The sequence below is a fragment of the Bufo gargarizans genome, chromosome 7 (assembly GCF_014858855.1).
Source record: "Bufo gargarizans isolate SCDJY-AF-19 chromosome 7, ASM1485885v1, whole genome shotgun sequence".
NCBI lineage: Eukaryota > Metazoa > Chordata > Amphibia > Anura > Bufonidae > Bufo > Bufo gargarizans.
Genome location: NC_058086.1, coordinates 106,706,260 through 106,728,681, shown reverse-complemented (window position 1 = coordinate 106,728,681; position 22,422 = coordinate 106,706,260). Strand labels below are relative to the sequence as shown.

At 40.2% G+C, this 22,422-nt stretch overlaps 1 protein-coding gene across 1 annotated transcript in view; it reads left to right on the top strand.

Moving 5' to 3' along the window:
• Positions 1-22,422, top strand: part of LOC122944185 (L-selectin-like) — a 760,442-nt gene that overhangs the window by 194,318 nt on the left and 543,702 nt on the right. Inside the window, exon 2 of the mRNA XM_044302412.1 lies at positions 8,112-8,199. Coding sequence (XP_044158347.1) covers positions 8,112-8,199 — 88 coding nt within the window. The remainder of the gene's footprint in view (positions 1-8,111; positions 8,200-22,422) is intronic.

Sequence of the window (22,422 nt, the reverse complement as noted above, 5' to 3'; positions counted from 1 at the left end):
TTCATAGAAGATCTTTTTGGCACAAGTTAGCGGAAATAATTAGTTTTAGTTTTTTTCTCACAAAGTCTCCCTTTCCGCTAACTTGGGACAAAAAGTTCAACCTTTCATGGACTCAATATGCCCCTCAGCGAATACCTTGGGGTGTCTTCTTTCCAAAATGGGGTCATTTGTGGGGTGTTTGTACTGCCCTGGCATTTGAGGGTCTCCGCAATCATTACATGTATGGCCAGCATTAGGAGTTTCTGCTATTCTCCTTATATTGAGCATACGGGTAATGAGGTTTTTTTGTTCCGTTCACCCTCTGGGCTGAAAGAAAAAATTAACGGTTCATATTTCTTCATTCGCATTGATCAATGTGGATGAAAAAATCGCTGCCAAAAAATGTGCAAAAAAAAAAGGAGGGGAAAGGCGTCTGCCAGGACATAGGAGCTCCGCCCAACATCCAAACCCACTCAGCTTGTATGCCCTGGCAAACCCGATTTCTCCATTCACATCAATCGATGTGGATGAATAAATCATTGCCGGAATTTATTTATTTTTATATATACAAAGTGTTTGCCAAAGCATATGAACACCGCCCCCGGCAAACGTATCTTTTTTACTGCAGAGGAGAAATCTCGTCTTGCAGCGCCGCATACACCGACTGTTGTGCAATCTGACAGAAGCGCAATGCTCCTGTTAGAATGCACATCAGTGCTGCAGCTGGTTGATCGCTTGGTCCACCTAGAAGGCAAAACAAAAAAAAACAGGCTGCAACGCAATAAATTCATTAACATTAACTTTATATAACATTTGAAACAGAAAATTAACTTTTATAAACTTTATTGAACTCTTGGAACATTAACTTTTTTGCTTACCTGTGATTTTTATTATTTTTCTTTACCTTTAGAGGACAAACCTCTCCTTCCTCATCGGATAATGTGCAAAGCGCAAATCGCCCAGAGATGTGGCGAAGTACATTATGCACTTTGTCCCAGGTGAAAGGAGAGGTTTGCAGCAGCTCTGTGTGAAAGGGCCCTAAGACCCCTGTGTGCCTGTCCTGTGTCACGCAATCCCTATACTAAGTGTACCTGTGTGTGGTACTTTCAGAAGCAATCCCCTAAGCATAGGGCAGGGTGGTCAGGGCAGTCAGGACAGAAATAGCGAGTGTGACACTCGCTATTTCTGTCCTGACTGCCCTGACCACCCTGCCCTATGCTTAGGGGATTGTTTCTGAAAGTACCACACACAGGTACACTTAGTATAGGGATTGCGTGACACAGGACAATCACGCCTTATTTCACTCCTGCTACAGACACAACATCTTTTTCGGGGTGACGCTTGGTTTGAGGTACCAGCAACGACATTGGGGAAATGTCGCTAGTGTAGACGGCTCACTACACTGGTGGTTGGGGCCACAGAACCTCCTGGATACAGGAGGTTCTCGATGATCTCTTCCTGAAATCTGAGGAAGGATCCTGTTCTCCCAGCCTTACTGTAACATAGTAACATAGTACAAAAGGCCGAAAAAAGACATTTGTCCATCCAGTTCGGCATGTCATCCTGCAAGTTGATCCAGAGGAAGGCAAAAAAACCCTGTGAGGTAGAAGCCAATTTTCCTCACTTTAGGGGAACAAAAATTCCTTCCCGACTCCAATCAGGCAATCAGAATAAATCCCTGGATCAACGATCTCTCTCTAGTAGCTATATCCTGTAATATTATTACACTCCAGAAATACATCCAGGCCCCTCTTGAATTCCTTTATTGTACTCACCATCACCACCTCCTCAGGCAGAGAGTTCCATAGTCTCACTGCTCTTACCGTAAAGAATCCTCTTCTATGTTTGTGTACAAACCCTCTTTCCTTCAGACGCAGAGGATGTCCCCTCGTCACAGTCACAGTCCTGGGAATGAATAGATGATGGTATAGATCTCTGTACTGTCCCCTGAAATATTTATACATATTAATTAGATCTCCTCTCAGTCGTCTTTTTCCTAAAGTGAATAACCCTAATTTTGATAATCTTTCAGGGTACTGTAGTTGCCCCATTTCAGTTATTACTTTAGTTGCCTTCCTCTGGACCCTCTCCAGCTCTGCTATGTCTGCCTTGTTTACAGGAGCCCAGAACTGTACACAGTACTCCATGTGTGGTCTGACTAGCGATTTGTAAAGTGGCAGAACTATGTTCTCATCACGGGCATCTATGCCCCTTTTGATGCAACCCATTATCTTATTGGCCTTGGCAGCAGCTGCCTGACACTGTTTTTTGCAGCTTAGTTTGCTGTTTAATAAAATTCCTAGATCCTTTTCCATGTCAGTGTTACCATTTAATAAGTACGGATGACTGGCATTATTCCTTCCCATGTGCATAACTTTACATTTGTCAGTGTTAAACCTCATCTGCCACTTATCTGCCCAAGCCTCCAATCTATCCAGATCGCTCTGTAGTAGTATACTGTCCTCTTCAGTGTTAATTACTTTACACAGTTTAGTGTCATCTGCAAAAATTTATATTTTACTATGCAAGCCTTCTACAGGATCATTAATAAATATATTGAAGAGAATAGGGCCCAATACTGACCCCTGAGGTACCCCACTAGTGACAGTGACCCAATCTGAGTATGTACCATTAATAACCACCCTCTGTTTTCTATCATTGAGCCAGTTACTTACCCACTTACAGATGTTTTCTCCCAGTCCGAGCATTCTCATTTTATATACTAACCTTTTATGTGGTACAGTGTCAAATGCTTTAGAGAAGTCCAGATACACGACATCCATTGATTCGCCGCTGTCAAGTCTAGAACTTACCTCCTCATAAAAAATGATTAAATTAGTTTGACATGACCGATCCCTCACAAAGCCATGCTGATATGGCGTTATTTGCTTATTTCCGTTAAGATGCTCTAACATAGCATCCCTCAGAAAACCTTCAAACAGTTTACCCACAACAGATGTTAAACTTACCGGCCTATAGTTTCCAGGCTCTGTTTTTGGACCCTTTTTGAATATTGGCACCACATTTGCCATGCGCCTCCCTATAGAATCTACAAATATCAGAAATAAGGGTCTGGCTATGACATTACTTAAATCCCTTAGGATACGGGGTTGTATGCCATCCGGTCCTGGCGATTTGTCTATTTTAATCTTTTTAAGTCGCTGTTGTACTTCTTCCTGGATCAGACAAGACACTTTTAATGGGGAATTTATTTCTGCATGCTGCATGTCATCTGAGAGTTTATTTTCCTCAGTGAATACATTGGAGAAAAAAATATTTAACAGCTTTGCTTTCTCCTTGTCGCTCTCTGCGACTTCCCCCTCATTACTCTTTAATGGGCCGACACCTTCAGATTTATACTTTTTAACATTTATATAATTGAAGAACATTTTAGGGTTAGTTTTGCTCTCTTTCGCAAGTAATCTCTCGGTCTCTAGTTTGGCCGCTTTTATTTGTTTTTTACATGTTCTATTTTTTTCCTTATAGTTTTTCAGTGCTTCCGGGCTACTTTCCTGTTTTAGTGTTTTTATATAATTTATTTTTGTCATTTATTGCTTTCTTTACAGTTCTGTTTATCCACATTGGTTTCTTTTTGTTCCTTAACCTTTTATTCCCATACGGTATGTACCTCTCACAATGAGATTTTAGGATGCTTTTAAAGATATCCCATTTTGTGGCTGTATTTTTATTTGTGAGGACTTTATCCCATTTAGTTAGGCCTATGGCCTCTCTTAGTTGGCTAAATTTAGCTTTTTTGAAGTTTGGTATTTTTGTTCCTCCCTGTAGAAACGCTCTCTTGAATGGTATTTGGAAGGTTATTACTTTGTGGTCACTATTTCCCAGGTATCCCCCAACCTGCATGTCTGTTCTGTTCTGTCAGGCCTATTGGTTAATACTAAGTCCAGTATGGCCGTCCTTCTAGTCGGGTCCTGAACCAGTTGGAAGAGGTAATTGTCTTTGGTTATTGCCAAGAACCTGTTTCCTTTATGAGATATACAAGTTTCAGTTTCCCAGTCTATATCTGGGTAGTTGAAGTCCCCCATAATAACCACCTCATTATGATTTGAAGCCTTGTCAATCTCATTTAGCAGTAGATTTTCTGTGGACTCTGGTATATTAGGTGATTTATAGTAAACTCCTTTTAGTAATTTATTATTGTTTTTAGCGCCATGTATCTCTACCCACAGTGACTCTACATGTTCATGTCCCTCACTTATATCTTCACAGAGTGTGGGCTTTAGACCGGACTTTACATAAAGGCAGACCCCTCCTCCTCTCCGGTTTTGACGATCCTTTCTAAACAGACTGTAACCCTGTACATTAACTGCCCAGTCATAGCTATCATCCAGCCATGTCTCAGTTATTCCCACTATGTCATATTTCTCCTCACACATCACTAATTCCAGTTCACCAGTTTTATTAGTCAGGCTTCTGGCATTAGTATACATACATTTGAGAGGTTTATGTATATTTTTTACCCTACACCTTTCCTTCTGAACTGTTATAGTCCCTCCTTCCATTCCTCACCCAGTCTCACTACCTTGCCCCCGGTCTCTATCTTCCCATCCTATAACATAATTACCCTCCCCCCCAGTCCCTAGTTTAAACACTCCTCCAACCTTCTAGCCATCTTCTTCCCCAACACAGCTGCCCCTTCCCCATTGAGGTGCAGCCCGTCCCTACGATAGAGCCTGTAGCCGATAGAGAAGTCGGCCCAGTTCTTCAGGAACCCAAACCCCTCCTTCCTACACCAGTTCTTGAGCCACTTGTTAATCTCCCTAATCTCCCGCTGCCTTTTGTTTGTGTGGCCCAGGTAGTATTTTGGAAAATGCTACCTTTGAGGTCCTTGCCCTAAGCTTTTGACCTAAATCCCTGAAATCATTTTTAAGGACTCTCCACCTACCTCTAACTTTGTCATTGGTTCCGATATGGACCATGACCGCTGGATCTTCTCCAGCCCCTCCCAGTAATCTGTCAACCCGATCCGCGTAGAGAACAAAACTATTGTACATAGCCAATTGAATTAGGTATACAGACACCTTCTTATACCTGCGTCTGGTCTTGCGGGAGAGTAAATAAGGAGCCAACATATGGTCATTGAAGTCCACCCCTCCCATGAGCAAATAATAGTCGCGGACCGAGAGGGGCTTTTCAATTACACCGGTTGCCCGTTCAATTTGGATTGTCGTGTCTGCGTGAATGGAGGAGAGCATGTAAACGTCACGCTTGTCTCTCCATTTCACCGCGAGCAGTTCTTCGTTACACAAGGCAGCCCTCTCCCCCCTTGCAAGACGGGTGGTAACGAGCCGTTGGGGGAAGCCCTGGCGACTAGGTGAAGATGGGGGCTGCCAATCAGGGTTTGCCAGCACCTGCCAATCAGGGTTTGCCATCAGACTGCCACTGCTTTCTACAGGTTCGTATTCTGAAGCCTGTAGGCCTCTTCAGAAGAATACCCCTTCCTTGCCATTTGGTCAACTAAATTTAGAGGGTATTCCCTGAGACTACCCAAGAAAAAAAGCAAGCCTGTCTTACAAATGGGAGGCTAGCAAAATTCAGGAAGCCGCTGTGATTGATAAAAAATATCAAAACTGATTTTTTTATCGCCGCAGCGCTTGTGTAGCGATTGTGCAGTGATAAATAAAAAAAATGTTGTCACTGCGGCAAGGCGGGCGTGGGTGAACGCACATGTGGGCGACAGATCAGGCCTGATTGATCAAACACTGTGTTTTGGGTGGAGGGGGAGCTAAGGTGACATTAATACTATTATAGATCTGACTGATCAGTTTTGATCACTTACAAATACTATAACGTACCAATGCTGATTAGCGATACGCTAATCAGCGAATCAGTGACTTCGGTGAGGTGGGCTGGGCGCTAACTGGAGCTAACTACCTAACAAAGGGGCCTAAACTAACCTAAACTTAACAGTCAATACTGGTGAAAAAATACTGGTGACAGTTTAAACTGATCACTTTTTTCCCTTTCACTAGTGATTGACAGGGGTGATCAAGGGGTTAATTGGGGTGATGGGGGGTGATCTGGGGCTAAATATGTTGTGCTTGGTGTACTCACTGTGATCTGTGCTCTCTGCTGGGACCAACCGACGAAAAGGAACCAGCAGAGAGCACAGAAGCCATTTAACACATACTTATAAATATTATGTGTTATATGGCTGGTTGTTCGTTATTTTAAAAGTCACCAACCTGCCAGCGGTGATCATTGGATGGCAGGCTGGTGACCAACTCCTTGTGCGCCTTTTGCTGACCCGCACTGTGCATGTCCGGGCAGGATATGCGCGTCATCTCGCGTCTCGTGAGATGACACGTAGATGCGTGAAGGAGGAATAGCCCAGCCGCCCGCAGGACGCATCCCTGCGTTAGGCGGTCGGGAGGTGGTTAAACGAGGGATGTAATATTACTAGCGTATTACTGTAATTTACAAAGTGTTGGTTCAGCCTCATCTGGAATATACAGTTCAGTTCTGGACACCAGTCTATAGTGGGGATGCACTGCAGCTGTAAAAAGTACAGAGGAGAGGGACTAAACTGATAAGGGGCATGAAGGGTCATACTTATAAAGAAAGATTAAAATAATATAATTTTTTTAGTCTTCAGAAGAGATGTCTAAGGGGGGACATGATTACTTATACAAATATATAAATGGGCCATACAAAAAAATACGGTGAAAAACTATTTAATGTAAAATGCCCTCAAAAGATAAGGGGCCCTGCCTCCGACTGGAAAATAAAAAGTTCAGTCTCCAGAAGCGTCAAAGCGTCTTTACTGTAAGAACTGTAAATATGTGGAATAGACTTCCTCAGGACATGGTCACAGCAGGAACAATGGACAGCTTTAAAAAGGGTTTAGATGAATTCTTAAAAGTAAACAACATTAATGCTTATGAAAAAGTGTAGAAATCTGAGTCTCACTTCCTTCTGGGATTCGTGTTTCTCACCTATCCCTTGGTTGAACTTGATAGACTTATATTGTATACCGTATCAACTATGTAACTATGAGTGAGGGCCCTGCTCGCAAGATCTTACAATCTATGATGAATTGGGGGTGACAAAAAGGTACTTGATTCTTATACATCTTTGTATTAAAAAGACCAAAACAATTGATTCTCTCATCTTTAGTGCCAGTATCAATGGTGTTTTCACCGGAGTGTTTTCTCATTTATCAGATGATCAGCAGCACCTTTACAGGAGAAAAGTATGACGTTTTGTTTCTAATAATAAGCCTGATAATCATCCTGTCTAAAGGGACCTTAATGGGGGTTGTATGGTTTCCTATACTGGTGATGAGCTATCCTTGTGATAGGTAATCGATATCAGATCGGTAAGGGTTCCGCTGATCAGCTGTTTGAAGAGAGTGCAGCACCAGTGTAAGTGCTGCATTCTCTCTACTTTTGCAGTCTTGAAAGTAAGCAGGTGTAATGTAATTACAGCTCCTTTTTCCATTCCATAACTACAACTGCCTCTTTCCATTCAAGTGAATTAGATGGAGGAGCTTTAATTACACTTGCTCACCACTACAATGGCAACGGCAAGCAAGTAAATAGTGTGGAGCTTGTGCAAGCTCTGTGCTCTCTTCAAACAGCTAATAAGCTGGGGTATTGGGAGTTGGATCCCCGCTGATTTGATATTGATGAGCAAAGCAAGCTTCGGATCCTTATCCAAAGCCTTTTCGTTTAAAACTTTGGTTTAACTGGAAAACCATTTTTAAACTCGGTTCCGAACTTGGCTTGGGTCCCAAGGTACTAGTCGGAAACTAAGCCGAGTACGGATTTAAGTTTTAAAATGGTTTTCCAGTTTAAAAATCAAATACTGTAGTTATTCACCTGACTTTGCCTTGTTGGAGGCCATACATTTTAATGCTGTACGTAGACAGATCTCAATGCAGCATTAAACCGAAGTTTTGAGAGAATCGACTTCGGCTCTTGGATGTGAAATTCGCTTCCCTCATCCATATTGATGATCTATCCTTAGGATAGGTCATCACTATAGGAAGCCAGACAACCACTTTAAGATTGTTTCTAGACCATTGAACTACCATTCCCTCCATAAATTTCTTAATTCTGTATGCATTTAAAATGTAATTTTTAGGAACATGCCTTGTTTTTTTTTTTAAACAGGATCGTTTGACTTTTCGAGCTGTTGGAAGTAAAGTTGTTGGAAAATGGACATCTTTACAGCTCCTGTGTTTGGTTACAGTTGGTTTCGGTAAGCTACTTATATATTTTTCCATAACATGCATTGATAGAAAAATAATGAGAAAATCTTTATCCTTATTCTCCAAAAATATTAAATAATAGAATTTGATCCGAATTTCAGGAAAAAAATCAATTTGCAACTAATGTGAATTTCATCGCACTTAAAGGTAATGAATAGCAATTTTTTTCTAAAATGGCGGCTACATGTGTGAGGATAATGACCCATAATGCCATGCATGCAGCCAATCATCAGCCAGCTAGCCCTGGAATGTCACAGCCCTATAAATAAGGTGGCCATCTTAGATTCAGACATTTTCCAGCATTCTGAGAGGAGGGACAGAAGTGAGAAGGCGCTAGGGACAGCAATCGTAAAAACCTCATTGTAAAAAAAAAATGAAAAAATCTATTTATAAATGCAGGGAAAGGATAGGGAGGAATCATTTCACAGAATCTTAGTGCAGGGAGAGACGTCAGAAGGCGCCAGGGACAGTGCTAGAAAAGCAATTGACAAGTGCAGGGAAAGATTATTTGGGGATCCAAATAGCCATTATACAGCTCTGTAATTCCAGCAATTTGTTCTTGTTATTGGGGTGCAAGTGCTATGTTGAAAAGGATTTAGTGGCCCATTTCAGTACAAAAACAAAAGTATATAGGCACTTCACTGTTGCTGTTATTTGTGGGGAATGCGGTTAGTGGCCTATTTCAGTACAGACAGAAAAATGTATACGGACTTCACTGTTGCAGATATTTGTGGCGAAATCATTTAGTGGCCTATTTCAATACAAAAAGAAAAATATATATACGCACTTCACTGTTGCTGTTAGTAGTAAATGCGTTTAGTGGCCTATTTCAGTACAAAAAGAAAACTATATACGCAGTTCATTGTTGCAGTTAGTTGTGGTCAAAGCGTATAGTGGCTTATTTCAGTACAAAAATAAAAATATATACTCAGTTCACTTCTCCAGTTATATGTGTTGAAAGTGTTTAGTGGCCTATTTCAGTACAAAAATATAAATATATTCTCAGATCACCTCTGCAGTTATATGGGTTGAAAGCATTTAGTGGCCTATTTCAGTACAGAAAGAAAAATATATATGCACATCACTGTTTCTGTTATTTGTGGTCAAAGCATTTAGTGGCCTATTTTAGTACAAAAAGAAAAATATATTCTCAGTGCACTTCTGCAGTTATATGTGTTGTAAGCGTTTAGTGGCCTATTTCAGTACAAAAAGAAAAAAATATATACGCACTTCACTGTTGCAGTTATATGTGTTGTAAGCATTTAGTGGCCTATTTCAGTACAAAAAGAAAAATATACACGCACTTTACTGTTGCAGTTTTTTGTGGTCAAAGCATTTAGTGGCCTATTTTAGTACAAAAAGAAAAATATATTCTCAGTTCACTTCTGCAGTTATATGTGTTGAAAGCGTTTAGTGGACTATTTCAGTGCAAAAAGAAAAACATACACACACTTTACTGCTGCAGTTATTTGTGGTCAAAGCGTTTAGTGGCCTATTTCAGTACAAAAATAAAAATATATTCTTAGTTCAATTCTGCGGTTGTGTTGAAAGCGTTTAGTGGCCTATTTCAGTACAAAAATATGAATACAGTATATTCTCAGTTCATTTCTGCTGTTATATGTGTTGAAAGCGTTTAGTAGCCTATTTCAGTACAAAAAGGAAAATATATACACATTTCAATGTTGCTGTTATTTGTTGTGAATGCATTTAGTGGCCTATTTTAGTACAAAAAGAAAAATATATACACACTTCATTGTTGCTGTTATTTGTGTTGAATGCGTTTAGTGGCCTATTTCCGTACAGAAGAATAAATATATAAACACTGCTGTTGCAGTTATTTGTAGCAAAATCATTTAGAGGCCTATTTCAGTACAAAAATAAAAAAATATATGCACTTCACTGTTGCAGTTATTTGTGGCAAAATAGTTTTATGGCCTATTTCAGTACAAAAAGACAAATATATATGCACTTCACTGTTGCAGTTATTTGTGCTCAAAGCATTTAGTGGCCTATTTTAGTACAAAAAGAAAAATATATTCTCTGTGCACTTCTGCTGTTATATGTGTTGAAAGTGTTTAGTGGCCTATTTCAGTACAAAAAGAAAAATATATACACACTTTACTGCTGCAGTTATTTGTAATCAAAACGTTTAGTGGCCTATATCAGTACAAACAGAAAAATATATACACATTTAACTGTTGCATTTATTTGTGGTGAAAGCGTTTAGTGGCCTATTTCAGTACAAAATGAAAAATATATTTGTCGCATTTAGGGGTGTTTTAATTAGCTTTTAATTTATTTAGTTCAGCTAACAGTATGTCAGAGAGAGAAGTGCCAGGCCATGCATAGAGCAGTGGCAGAAGCCTAAATGTTTCTGGCGCAGGCACAGGTCGCGGCAGAGTACGGGAGCGTGGCAACAGGGGACACTTCCAGGAGCCTGAGCTCCCAGTGTCAGCTAGTGGTCGTGTCTTGACCAGCAACCCATCAGTTCTTGATTGGTTAACTTGTTCATCCACTTCATCCCAAGTGAAATATGACACCCCCAGGCAACAGTCGGTGGGCTTGTCAGACGCAACCCTTAGTTGGCATGGCCCGGGAGTAGGTCCTGTGATCTCACCTGTCCTCAACCTGCCTTTGTCCTTTCCTTCACTAGTTGGGCAAGTAGTCATGAGGAGAGTGGCATGGGAGCTGGTGTTGCAAGCGGTCAGGCTCTTGACCCAGAGACGGTTGAGGAGGACATCAGTGATATGCAGATAGTACTTGATGATTATGATGTAGCTGATCGCACTTGGGAGCCAGGTGACGAAGGGGTTTCATAAAAAAATGTACTTTATAAAATAATGTAATATTATAAAATTCGATATCTCTATGATAAATCTGCAGTGTGGGGGCCCTATGTGGCTTCTACATACTTTCAAAATAATCCTTCAGCGGGCAAATAGATGCTGGATGACCTGGACGTTCCATGACCTTCCTAGGAGCTTCTGTCGGAAGCAGTGGTTCATTTCTGAGACGTCCGTATAGTGCGGGGGGAATCCAAAGACCCTCTCCATCTCTGTGCACCACAGGATGTCCTTCTTCCCATCCATGATAACTGGGAACTCGTGATTTTTTCTCTGATGAAGAAACCAGGGGCTGGTAGTTATAGTTTGATTCTTGATGAACTTCGCTGCTCTTCCGGGCTCCAAGCAATCTTGAAGCTTTGTCTTCTCATTGTCTGTAGCTACTAGAGGCCTGTTCCCCCAGAAGTACAGATGTAGCAGTTCTAGCGATCATTATTTTCGCACAGCGTTACAAACCAATCGCGACTTCTGCTCTTTCGCTCAGAACAAAACAAAAATTGCAATAGCAATACACAACAAGGCCAGTAAATGGCAGTGTTAACCCAAAGTATGTACAGTAATGAATGAGCAGTAAATCACACCTGTGACTTCCCCATCTGAAGCTACTCTACATTCATTTTATGTGATAATGTGCATGCCAGATTGACAGCGGGCAAGTGGGCAGCATGGCATTTCCTTGGGGGGGGTCTTTGGATGGGAGTAATGAGTGGGCACCGTGGTTTTACCTGGGGGTGGATGAACAACCAGCGGGCACTGTGACATTACCTGCGGAGGGGGTGAGAGGAGATGAGCGGGCAACGCGGCGGAGGAACAATTGATGAGCGCGCCCACTGTGGCACCCGCTAGGCAATTAACCCCTCTTTTCCCACAGGCTTGTCCCGGATAAAGACTTTTCAGGCTGGGATCGGAAGCTGCACAGGGACAGCCTGGTCCAGTTCGGGCAGGATCCCTTCGGTAGAAGCACAGGAAGGAGTGAGGGCTGACTCTGAAAGGGCTGTGGCCCCTGCACGCAGGGCCGTATACATACAAGCTGGGGACCACAAGAAGGGGCTGCCACTGGAGCGACACCATTGATTATAGGGTTTATCGGTGGCTGTAAGCTAATCCAAGCTAAAAAGCTGGCAATAAAGAAGGATTGTAGGATACGGCCCACAAGCTCACTGGATATCGGTGCTCTGAAATTTTTCGATGGCAGGAGATGCCAGTGCAGCTCGTACACTGGGTGGCTTCCTTGACCTGTAGGCAGTATGGACACATTGATTTATTTGCCAACAGCATTCACTCTCTCAACAGTAACTAAGTATTTAAGTTTTTTTGTTTTTTTTTCCTTTTAATACAATAAAATGTAATTGGAAACGGGAAATAAAATGGGGACTGTGCTTTATATGTTATCACTGCCAACAACCCATTTGTTATGTTCCTTATCCAGCAAATAATATTGCCGTACTTGGATCTCTCGTGACTGATTTTAAATGGCATCTGTCAGCAGTTTAAAACAGTTTAAACAGCACAGCAGATCTTTACTGTAAAATATATATAAGACTATAATAAAATTTGCAGTTTGAGGGGTCTTTAACGGATTGCTCTGGGCTTCTGTAAATAAAAATTAAGGAAAAAAAAAAGCACTTTTCCTTTCCAAAGTGAATATAAACTGACTGAATACACAGCTTTTTTGCTTTTTTTTTATGAAAGGACATAATGTACAGTAGCAGATGAATGAGTGGGGAGATGCTAATTCCAGCCCCGTAACAAAAGGGCATTTCTGTGAGAGGATTTCACGCACAACAATTACTGTAAACATACTGTATACAGTAATAATTCATTGTCAGTGTGGCCCCCTGTGACTTCCCCATCTGAAGCTACACTCATTTTTTGTTTGTCTATCAATAAACAAATAAAAATGTGCAATAATCAAATTCATCACTATATGCCAGATACTTAAAACCATGATCAAATAAATAAATAAATAAATAATTAGTGTTCAAATGATATGATTGTAACAATAAACAAACCAATAAATAATAAATAAACAAAATCAATAAATTCATACAATAGTGATAATCGTCAAAATAAGCATCAAAGTGTAAAAAGCGAATGAAGTGCAACACGTGTGAAGTGCCCGTGACATGCAGTGAAATGAAAAAATAAATGTATAAGATAAAACAGGAAGAAAAAATCAAATTTCATCAAAATTAGTAATAAACTAGAAAAGCTACAATTTCTGGGGAAATTGTGTGAAGTGTTCTTGCCTCCACCAGTAGTCTACAACTGGAGTGGGCGGAGTAACTGGATGTTGTGGCTTGAGTAACTGTTATGTGGTTGGAGTGGCTGGAGTAACTGTGGAAAGGTTGGACTGGGCAGAGTAACTATATGGAGTGGGCAGGGTCACTGTGTGGAGTGTTTGGAGTGAGTAAAAATAGTAAACATTACACTAACCAATTGATTGATCAAATTTAAAAAGTGCACATGGCAAGCTTTATAGAGTGAGAAATGCATTTCAACTTTTATTTATTTATATAGCACATTTAATTGCAATGTTGTTGCCCAAAGTGCTTCACAGTTGCATTAAAACATACATTTATAAAAACATTAGCATCCGATTTGTGTAGGTGAGCTTGAAAATGAGGGAGTGGTGGAGGTTTAGAATTCATGTACTGATTTTTCAGCTCACACTCTAGCTTTTGTCACTCTGCTGGCTGCTCACACACCTGGGTTCCTATGGCAACTCACTCTACAGCAAGGGCAGAGAAAAGCGGTTAAAAACAAACTGCTCCAACGTGCTCACTACACTGGTGGTTGCCATCTTCAAACGGTTGTAGTTTAAAAATGTTAAATCCTACAGCGAAGAGCTTAATATTGTGAGACCCTAACCTACATTTTGATGCATAGTATGTCTCTGAAATATTAAAAAGTGAAGGCACAGTTAAAGTTTAGAAATTGCCCTTCAAATTTGAGGTGGCTAGAGAGAAGTTTCAATGAATGTCAATAGGTGGTGTGAGTTGCAAACAAATGGTCATAATGTGAAAACTATCAGGACTATAGCTTAGCCGGCAGCAGGGATAGCTGAACGTTTTGACATAAGATTTGTGTAGGTGGGCTTGAAAATGAGTTAGTGGTGGCAGTTTAGAAATCATGTCCTGATTTTTCAGCTCACACTCTAGCTTTTGACAGCTCCCACTCTAGTTTTGAACATTCCGCCATTCATTCCTATGGGACCAATTTTGCCACAAAAACGCTGATATTTTGTGAACCATTCGGTGAAACGTTCCACAATGTAATAGCACACCAATTTGGGAACAATCCGCACGTTTCGTTATATTACTGTCCATGTAGTGTAAAGACTATGGGAGGAGTTAGGGTGGTAAATTTGACTAACAATGAGAATATATATGTGAGATAACAGTACGTGGTCTTGTCAGGCAAGAACACTTAAAAATAATAAAAGATGCTGCTACTTAAGATAATGACAAAATAAATAGTGGATGCTTGTAAAGAAAAAGCATTTTATTCTAAAGTAAATATATTATACATCAACTATCATGCTAGAGCCAGCATTCTACCATATAAAGGTTGACCACGTACACAACATGTAATTACAGCATTCCCTTCCTCCAATACACCTTCCATGGCTAAGGTCACCAATAGCCCCGAGTGGATCTATAAAAGGGAACCGTATCATTATCATATTGCCATCACAAAGAGTAGATCACACAACCTCAAATAAAATAAAATACAAAAGAAAATTATTTCTGTCACTCTATATATCTATCTATCTATCTATCTATCTATCTATCTATCACTATATATACAGTGGGATGCGAAAGTTTGGGCAACCTTGTTAATCGTCATGATTTTCCTGTATAAATCGTTAGTTGTTACGATAAAAAATGTCAGTTAAATATATCATATAGGAGACACACACAATGATATTTGAGAAGTGAAATGAAGTTTATTGGATTTACAGAAAGTGTGCTATAATTGTTTAAACAAAATTAGGCAGGTGCATAAATTTGGGCAACACAAAAAATAAATTAAATCAATATTTAGTAGATCCTCCTTTTGCAGAAATTACAGCCTCTAAACGCTTCCTGTAGGTTCCAATGAGAATCTGGATTCTGGTTGAAGGTATTTTGGACCATTCCTCTTTACAAAACATCTTTAGTTCATTCAGGTTTGATGGCTTCCGAGCATGGACAGCTCTCTTTAAGTCACACCACAGATTTTCAACTATATTCAGGTCTGGGGACTGAGATGGCCATTCTAGAACGTTGTACTTGTTCCTCTGCATAAATGCCTTAGTGGATTTTGAGCAGTGTTTAGGGTTGTTGTCTTGTTGAAAGATCCAGCCCCAGCGCAGCTTCAGCTTTGTCACTGATTCCTGGACATTGGTCTCCAGAATCTGCTGATACTGAGTGGAATCCATGCGTCCCTAAACTTTGACAAGATTCCCAGTCCCTGCACTGGTCACACAGCCCAACAGCATGATGGAACCACCACAATATTTTACTGTAGGTAGCAGGTGTTTTTCTTGGAATGCTGTGTTATTTTTCCTCCATGCATAATGCCCCTTGTTATGGCCAAATAACTCCATTTCAGTTTCATCAGTCCACAACACCTTATTCCAAAATGAAGCTGGCTTGTCCAAATGTGCTTTAGCCGACCTCAAGCGGCACTTTTTGTGCTGTGGGCGGAGAAAAGGCTTCCTATGCATCACTCTCGCATACAGCATCTCCTTCTGTAAAGTGCGCCGAATGGTTGAACGATGCACAGTGACTCCATCTGCAGCAAGATGATGTTGTAGGTCTTTGGTGCTGGTCTGTGGGTTGACTGACACTTCTCACCATTTGTCGCTTCTGTCTATCAGAGATTTTTCTTGGTCTGCCACTTCGAGCCTTAACTTGAACTGAGCCTGTGGTCTTCCATTTCCTCAATATGTTCCTAACTGTGGAAACAGACGGCTGAAATCTCTGAGACAGCTTTCTGTATCCTTCCCCTACACCATGATGGTAAACAATCTTTGTCTTCAGGTCATTTGAGAGTTGTTTTGAGACCCCTATGTTGCTACTCTTCAGAAAAAATAAAAAGAGGAGGGAAACTTACAATTGACCCCCTTAAATACTCTTTCTCATAATTGGATTCACCTGTGTATGTAGGTCAGGGGTCACTGAGCTTACCAAGCCAATTTGAGTTCCAATAGTTAGTTCTAAAGGTTTTGGAATCAATAAAATGTCAACAGTGCCCACATTTATGCACCTGCCTAATTTTGTTTAAACAATTATAGCACACTTTCTGTAAATCCAAAAAACTTCATTTCACTTCTCAAATATCACTGTGTGTGTCTCCTATATGATATATTTTACTGACATTTTTTATCGTAACAACCAACGATTTATACAGGAAAATCATGACAATTACCAAGGTTACCCAAACTTTTGCATCCCACTGTACAGTACAGACCAAAAGTTTGGACACACCTTCTCATTCAAAGAGTTTTCTTTATTTTCATGACTATGAAAATTGTAGATTCACACTGAAGGCGTCAAAACTATGAATTAACACATGTGGAATTATTTACATAACAAAAAAGTGTCAAAACAACTGAAAATATGTCATATTCTAGGTTCTTCAAAGTAGCCACCTTTTGCTTTGAGTACTGCTTTGCACACTCTTGGCATTCTCTTCATGAGCTTCAAGAGGTAGTCACCTGAAATGGTCATCCAACAGTCTTGAAAGAGTTCCCAGAGATGCTTAGCACTTGTTGGCCCTTTTGCCTTCACTCTGCGGTCCAGCTCACCCCAAACGATCTCGATTGGGTTCAGGTCCGGTGGCTGTGGAGGCCAGGTCATCTGGCACAGCACCCCATCACTCACCTTCATGGTCAAATAGCCCTTACACAGCCTGGAGGTGTGTTTGGGGTCATTGTCCTGTTGAAAAATAAATGATGGTCCAACTAAACGCAAACCAGATGGAATAGCATGCTGCTGCAAGATGCTGTGGTAGCCATGCTGGTTCAGTATGCCTTCAATTTTGAATAAATCCCAAACAGTGTCACCAGCAAAGCATCCCTCCTCCTCCATGCTTCACGGTGGGAACCAGACATGTAGAGTCCATCCGTTCACCTTTTCTGCGTCGCACAAAGACACAGTGGTTGGAACCAAAGATCTCAAATTTGGACTCATCAGACCAAAACACAGATTTCCACTGGTCTAATGTCCATTCCTTGTGTTCTTTAGCCCAAACAAGTCTCTTCTGCTTGTTGCCTGTCCTTAGAAGTGGTTTCCTAGCAGATATTTTACCATGAAGGCCTGATTCACACAGTTTCGTCTTAACAGTTGTTCTAGAGATGTGTCTGCTGCTAGAACTCTGTGTGGCATTGACCTGGTCTCTAATCTCAGCTGCTGTTAACCTGTGATTTCTGAGGCTAGTGACTTGGATGAACTTATTCTCCGCAGCAGAGGTGACTCTTGGTCTTCCTTTCCTGGGGCGGTCCGCATGTGAGCCAGTTTCTTTGAAGCGCTTGATCGTTTTTGTGACTGCACTTGGGGACACTTTCAAAGTTTTCCCAATTTTTCGAACTGACTGACCTTCATTTCTTAAAGTAATGATGGCCACTCGTTTTTCTTTACTTAGCTGCTTTTTTCTTGCCATAATAATAATTCTAACAGTCTATTCAGTAGGACTATCTGCTGTGTATCCACCTGGCTTCTCCACAACGCAACTGATGGTCCCAACCCCATTTATAAGGCAATAAATCCCACTTATTAAACCTGACAGGGCACACCTATGAAGTGCAAACCATTTCAGGTGACTACCTCTTGAAGCTCATCAAGAAAATGCCAAGAGTGTGCAAAGCAGTAATCAAAGCAAAAGGTGGCTACTTTGAAGAACCTAGAATATGACATATTTTCAGTTGTTTCACACTTTTTTGTTATGTATATAATTCATAGTTTTGATGCCTTCAGTGGGAATCTACAATTTTCATAGCCATGAAAATAAAGAAAACTCTTTGAATGAGAAGGTGTGTCCAAACTTTTGGTCTGTACTGTATATATATATATATATATATATATATATATATATATATATATATATATATATATATACAGTCATGTGAAAAAAATAGGACACCCTTTGAAAGCATGTGGTTTTTTGTAACATTTTTAATAAAAGGTTATTTCATCTCCGTTTCAACAATACAGAGAGATTAAAGTAATCCAACTAAACAAAGAAAACTGAAGAAAAGTCTTTTCAAGATCTTCTGTAAATGTCATTCTACAAAAATGCCTATTCTAACTGAGGAAAAAGATAGGACACCCTTGCCCCTAATAGCGAGTGTTACCTCCTTTGGCTGAAATAACTGCAGTGAGACGGTTCTTGTAGCCATCTACCAGTCTTCGACATCGGTCTGAGGAAATTTTACCCCACTCCTCAATGCAGAACTTTTTCAGCTGTGAGATGTTTGAGGGGTTTCTTGCACGTACAGCCCTTTTCAAGTCACCCCACAGCATCTCAATGGGATTCAAATCTGGACTTTGACTTGGCCATTCCAGGACTCTCCATTTCTTCTTTTTCAGCCAATCTTTGGTTGATTTACTAGTATGTTTTGGGTCATTGTCATGTTGCATGGTCCAGTTCCGCTTCAGCTTTAATTTTCTAACTGATGGTCTCACATGTTCTTCAAGCACCTTCTGATACACAGTAGAATTCATCGTGGATTCTATGATGGTGAGCTGACCAGGTCCTGCTGCAGCAAAGCAGCCCCAAACCATGACACTTCCACCTCCATGCTTCACAGTTGGTATGAGGTTCTTTTCTTGGAATGCTGTGTTTGGTTTACGCCAAACATGTCCTCTGCTGTTGTGTCCAAATAATTCAATTTTGGACTCATCTGTCCAAAGAACATTATTCCAGAAGTCCTGGTCTTTGTCAACTTTATCTCTGGCAAATGTCAGTCTGGCCTCGATGTTTCTCTTGGAAAGCAAAGGTTTCCTCCTTGCACACCTCCCATGCAAGTTAAACTTGTACAGTCTCTTTCTGATTGTAGAGGCATGTACTTCTACATCAACAGTAGCCAGAGCCTGCTGTAGTTCTCGAGATGACACTTTAGGGTTTTTGGAGACCTCTTTTAGCATCTTGCGGTCTGCTCTTGGGGTGAACTTGCTGGGGCGACCAGTCCTGGGCATGTTGGCAGTTGTTTTGAAAGCCCTCCACTTGTAGACTATCTTCCGGACAGTGGAATGGCTAATTTCAAAATCTTTTGAGATCTTTTTAAATCCCTTCCCAGACTCATAGGCTGCTACAATCTTTTTTCTGAAGTCCTCTGACAGCTCTTTTGCTCTCACCATGGTGCTCACTCTCACTTCAACAGTCAGGAGCACACCAAACTAAATGTCTGAGGTTTAAATAGGGCAAGCCTCATTCAACATGCAGAGTAACGATCTACTAATTATGTGCACCTGGTGTGATATACCTGTGTGAGATCTGAGCCAATTTAAGAGGGAATACATGTGAGGGTGTCCTATCTTTTTCCTCAGTTAGAATAGGCATTTTTGTAGAATGACATTTACAGAAGATCTTGAAAAGACTTTTCTTCAGTTTTCTTTGTTTAGTTGGATTACTTTAATCTCTCTGTATTGTTGAAACGGAGATGAAATAACCTTTTATTAAAAATGTTACAAAAAACCACATGCTTTCAAAGGGTGTCCTAATTTTTTCACATGACTGTATATGTATATATATATATATATATATATATATATATATATACACATATATATATATATAAAAAAATATATAAATATAATATAATTTGAGATGGTATGGAAAATTGACAGTTTAGCCCATACTTTAGCCCGGAGCCAGGACCATATATACTGCACATTGCTTGACTACCTATTGATTTGCCTATTCTATCTGATAATACTGTTGCTGGGACACTAGATTTTAATAGACAGATACCAAATATCTTGACAGACAGAAAGTACAGTAGGCGTACAGAATCCTTGGGCAGAACATGCAATATTGATCCATCTCCATTCCCAGTGACTGACAGGCTATCAATGGCAAGAGAATAGAGAAGGTTTCCTTCCAGCCTGGAAGGGGTTAAATAAAAAACAATATTGAATACAAATAGGTATGCACTCCTCCTTCTGGTTTTACATACAATAGATTTATTGTACATATACCACATAATATAAAAATACAGATAAAAAAATTTGAAATAAAAAATATATCGCAAAATCCATGTGTGAGATTCTGCATTTAATAATTCATACTTCATAGAAATGTAATATATAGTCCAATTGTCTAGCAGCCTTATATAGCTTATTATAATAGACTTTTATGTATAGTTCCAATATAGTGTCCAATATCCAAATCTGCCAAGTCTGTATGTACAGTAGTTAATTGAATCCCATATATAAATTCATTCCATGGGTGTACTGTATAATAACACTTGGTCTTTAGTTAGTATGTATATATAAATAGATATCACAGCCACAGCTCTGTTTCTTTCAACAGCAAGTTAGATAATGATTTAGATAATGCTGTAGTAGGTAATAAACACTTACTTGGAGTGAGCCGGCGGTCAAGGTGTATGGGGTTTGTGCACTCACCCCTCCCCCTCTTACTGCAGAGGTGAAAAAACTGATCCTAGTAGAGGTTTTGAGTGTAGCTGATGTGTATGCTGTGATAATGCTGCTTCTTTCTAGGTAGTGTGTCTTTCTCTGATCCAGTAGCAGCGTCTTCTTCCGCACTCTGAAGCTGTGCTGGATCTATATATAAATGGGTCATATATAAGACCCGTATATGGATCAGTCTCCATACATATTGAAGATGTTATTCCAGATACTTTTTCACTTTCTGTATAGTATGATCTCAGATCTCAGATGGCACCATCTTCTTGTCTTAATTAATAATAATAAGGATTCATATTTTGCAATATATTTTTAATTTCAAATTTTATTTTTATATTCACTTCTATTTTACTAGTACAGTATGTGTATTTTTATTTGTATTTTTATATTAAATGGTATATGTCCAATAAATCTATCGCTCTATATGCAAAACCAGAAGGAGGAGTGCCTACTCGGGTTGGGTGGCTCAGTAGGGTGTTGAACCCTCAATAATCATTGCGCTTTTGATGTGAGCCCCTGTACACAATCTAAAAACTAATATTTACTTGGTACAGTGCCCTACAGGTAGAACATGGCTACAAACTGGTCTTCTCTGCATCTTATTTCTTTATAGTAAATGAGGATGAAAGGGTTAATGGGCTGTATGAAAGGAGGTCAGGGGGCTCCAGAACACCCAGGGTCAATTTAAAAAAAAGGAGCAACATCCCTGCTTCCCATCCAAAAAGGAGTGCCATTTTCTTTTCTGGCTGATCCTTTTATACCAGGAGGTTTGATTTTGTTGGTTCCACAAGTCACATGCTGTCCCCTGCCTAATCACATTAAAAACTAGGTCTTATACTGTGAATGCAACCTAGTTTTTAATGCGAATGGTAGAGATGGCCTTGTGGTTCGCCCAGTGGTTGTTCTGCGAACATATGGCAATGTCCACCGGTGCCATAGTCTTTTACTTTGTGAAGAACTTTGACCCATGACACATCCATCAGGTGGTACAGGACAGCCAATTGAGATGTTTCAGCACATGGACATACCCCCTACCTTATAAATAAACCCGATCTGGCCGCCATTTTATATTCAGTCTTTTGCCAGTGTAGGGAGAGGTTGCTGTGTGGAGCAGGGACAGACTGTTAGGGACACCAAACACTAGCTAATAGGGCCACAAAAGTCCTTTTACGGACTGGCATAGGTGTGCTATCGATAGGTGTGACTTACTGAGGGGTGTGATATACTTATAATACAGTTTCTAACATAGAAAGTATATTATAGTGCATTTGTATTGTGCAGCAGTTGTGTGCATTTCTGCTGCAATACTGCAGCTATACAGAGTGGCAAACTCTCTTAGAACGAATAATTTCAACTGGTGTGATATACCAGTTGCCCCCCCAAAAAATTGATTGAGTTAGGGGTGTTATATACCAATAATATACTTTATATATAGTGCATTTGGGTAGTGCAGCATTTGTTTGCAGTTTTGCTGCATTACCACAGCTACACAGAGGGGCAAACTCTCTTAGAACAAAATATTTCAACTGGTGCGATATACCAGTTGCCCTCCTAAAAAAGTGATTGAGGCAAGGGTGTGATATACCAATCATATACTTTCTATATAGTGCATTTGGGAAGTGCAGAATTTGTTTGCGGTTCTGCTGCGTTACCACAGCATCACAGAGTGACAAATGCTATTGGAACAAATAATTTCTATTGGTGTGATATACCAGTTGCCCCCCCAAAAAGTGAT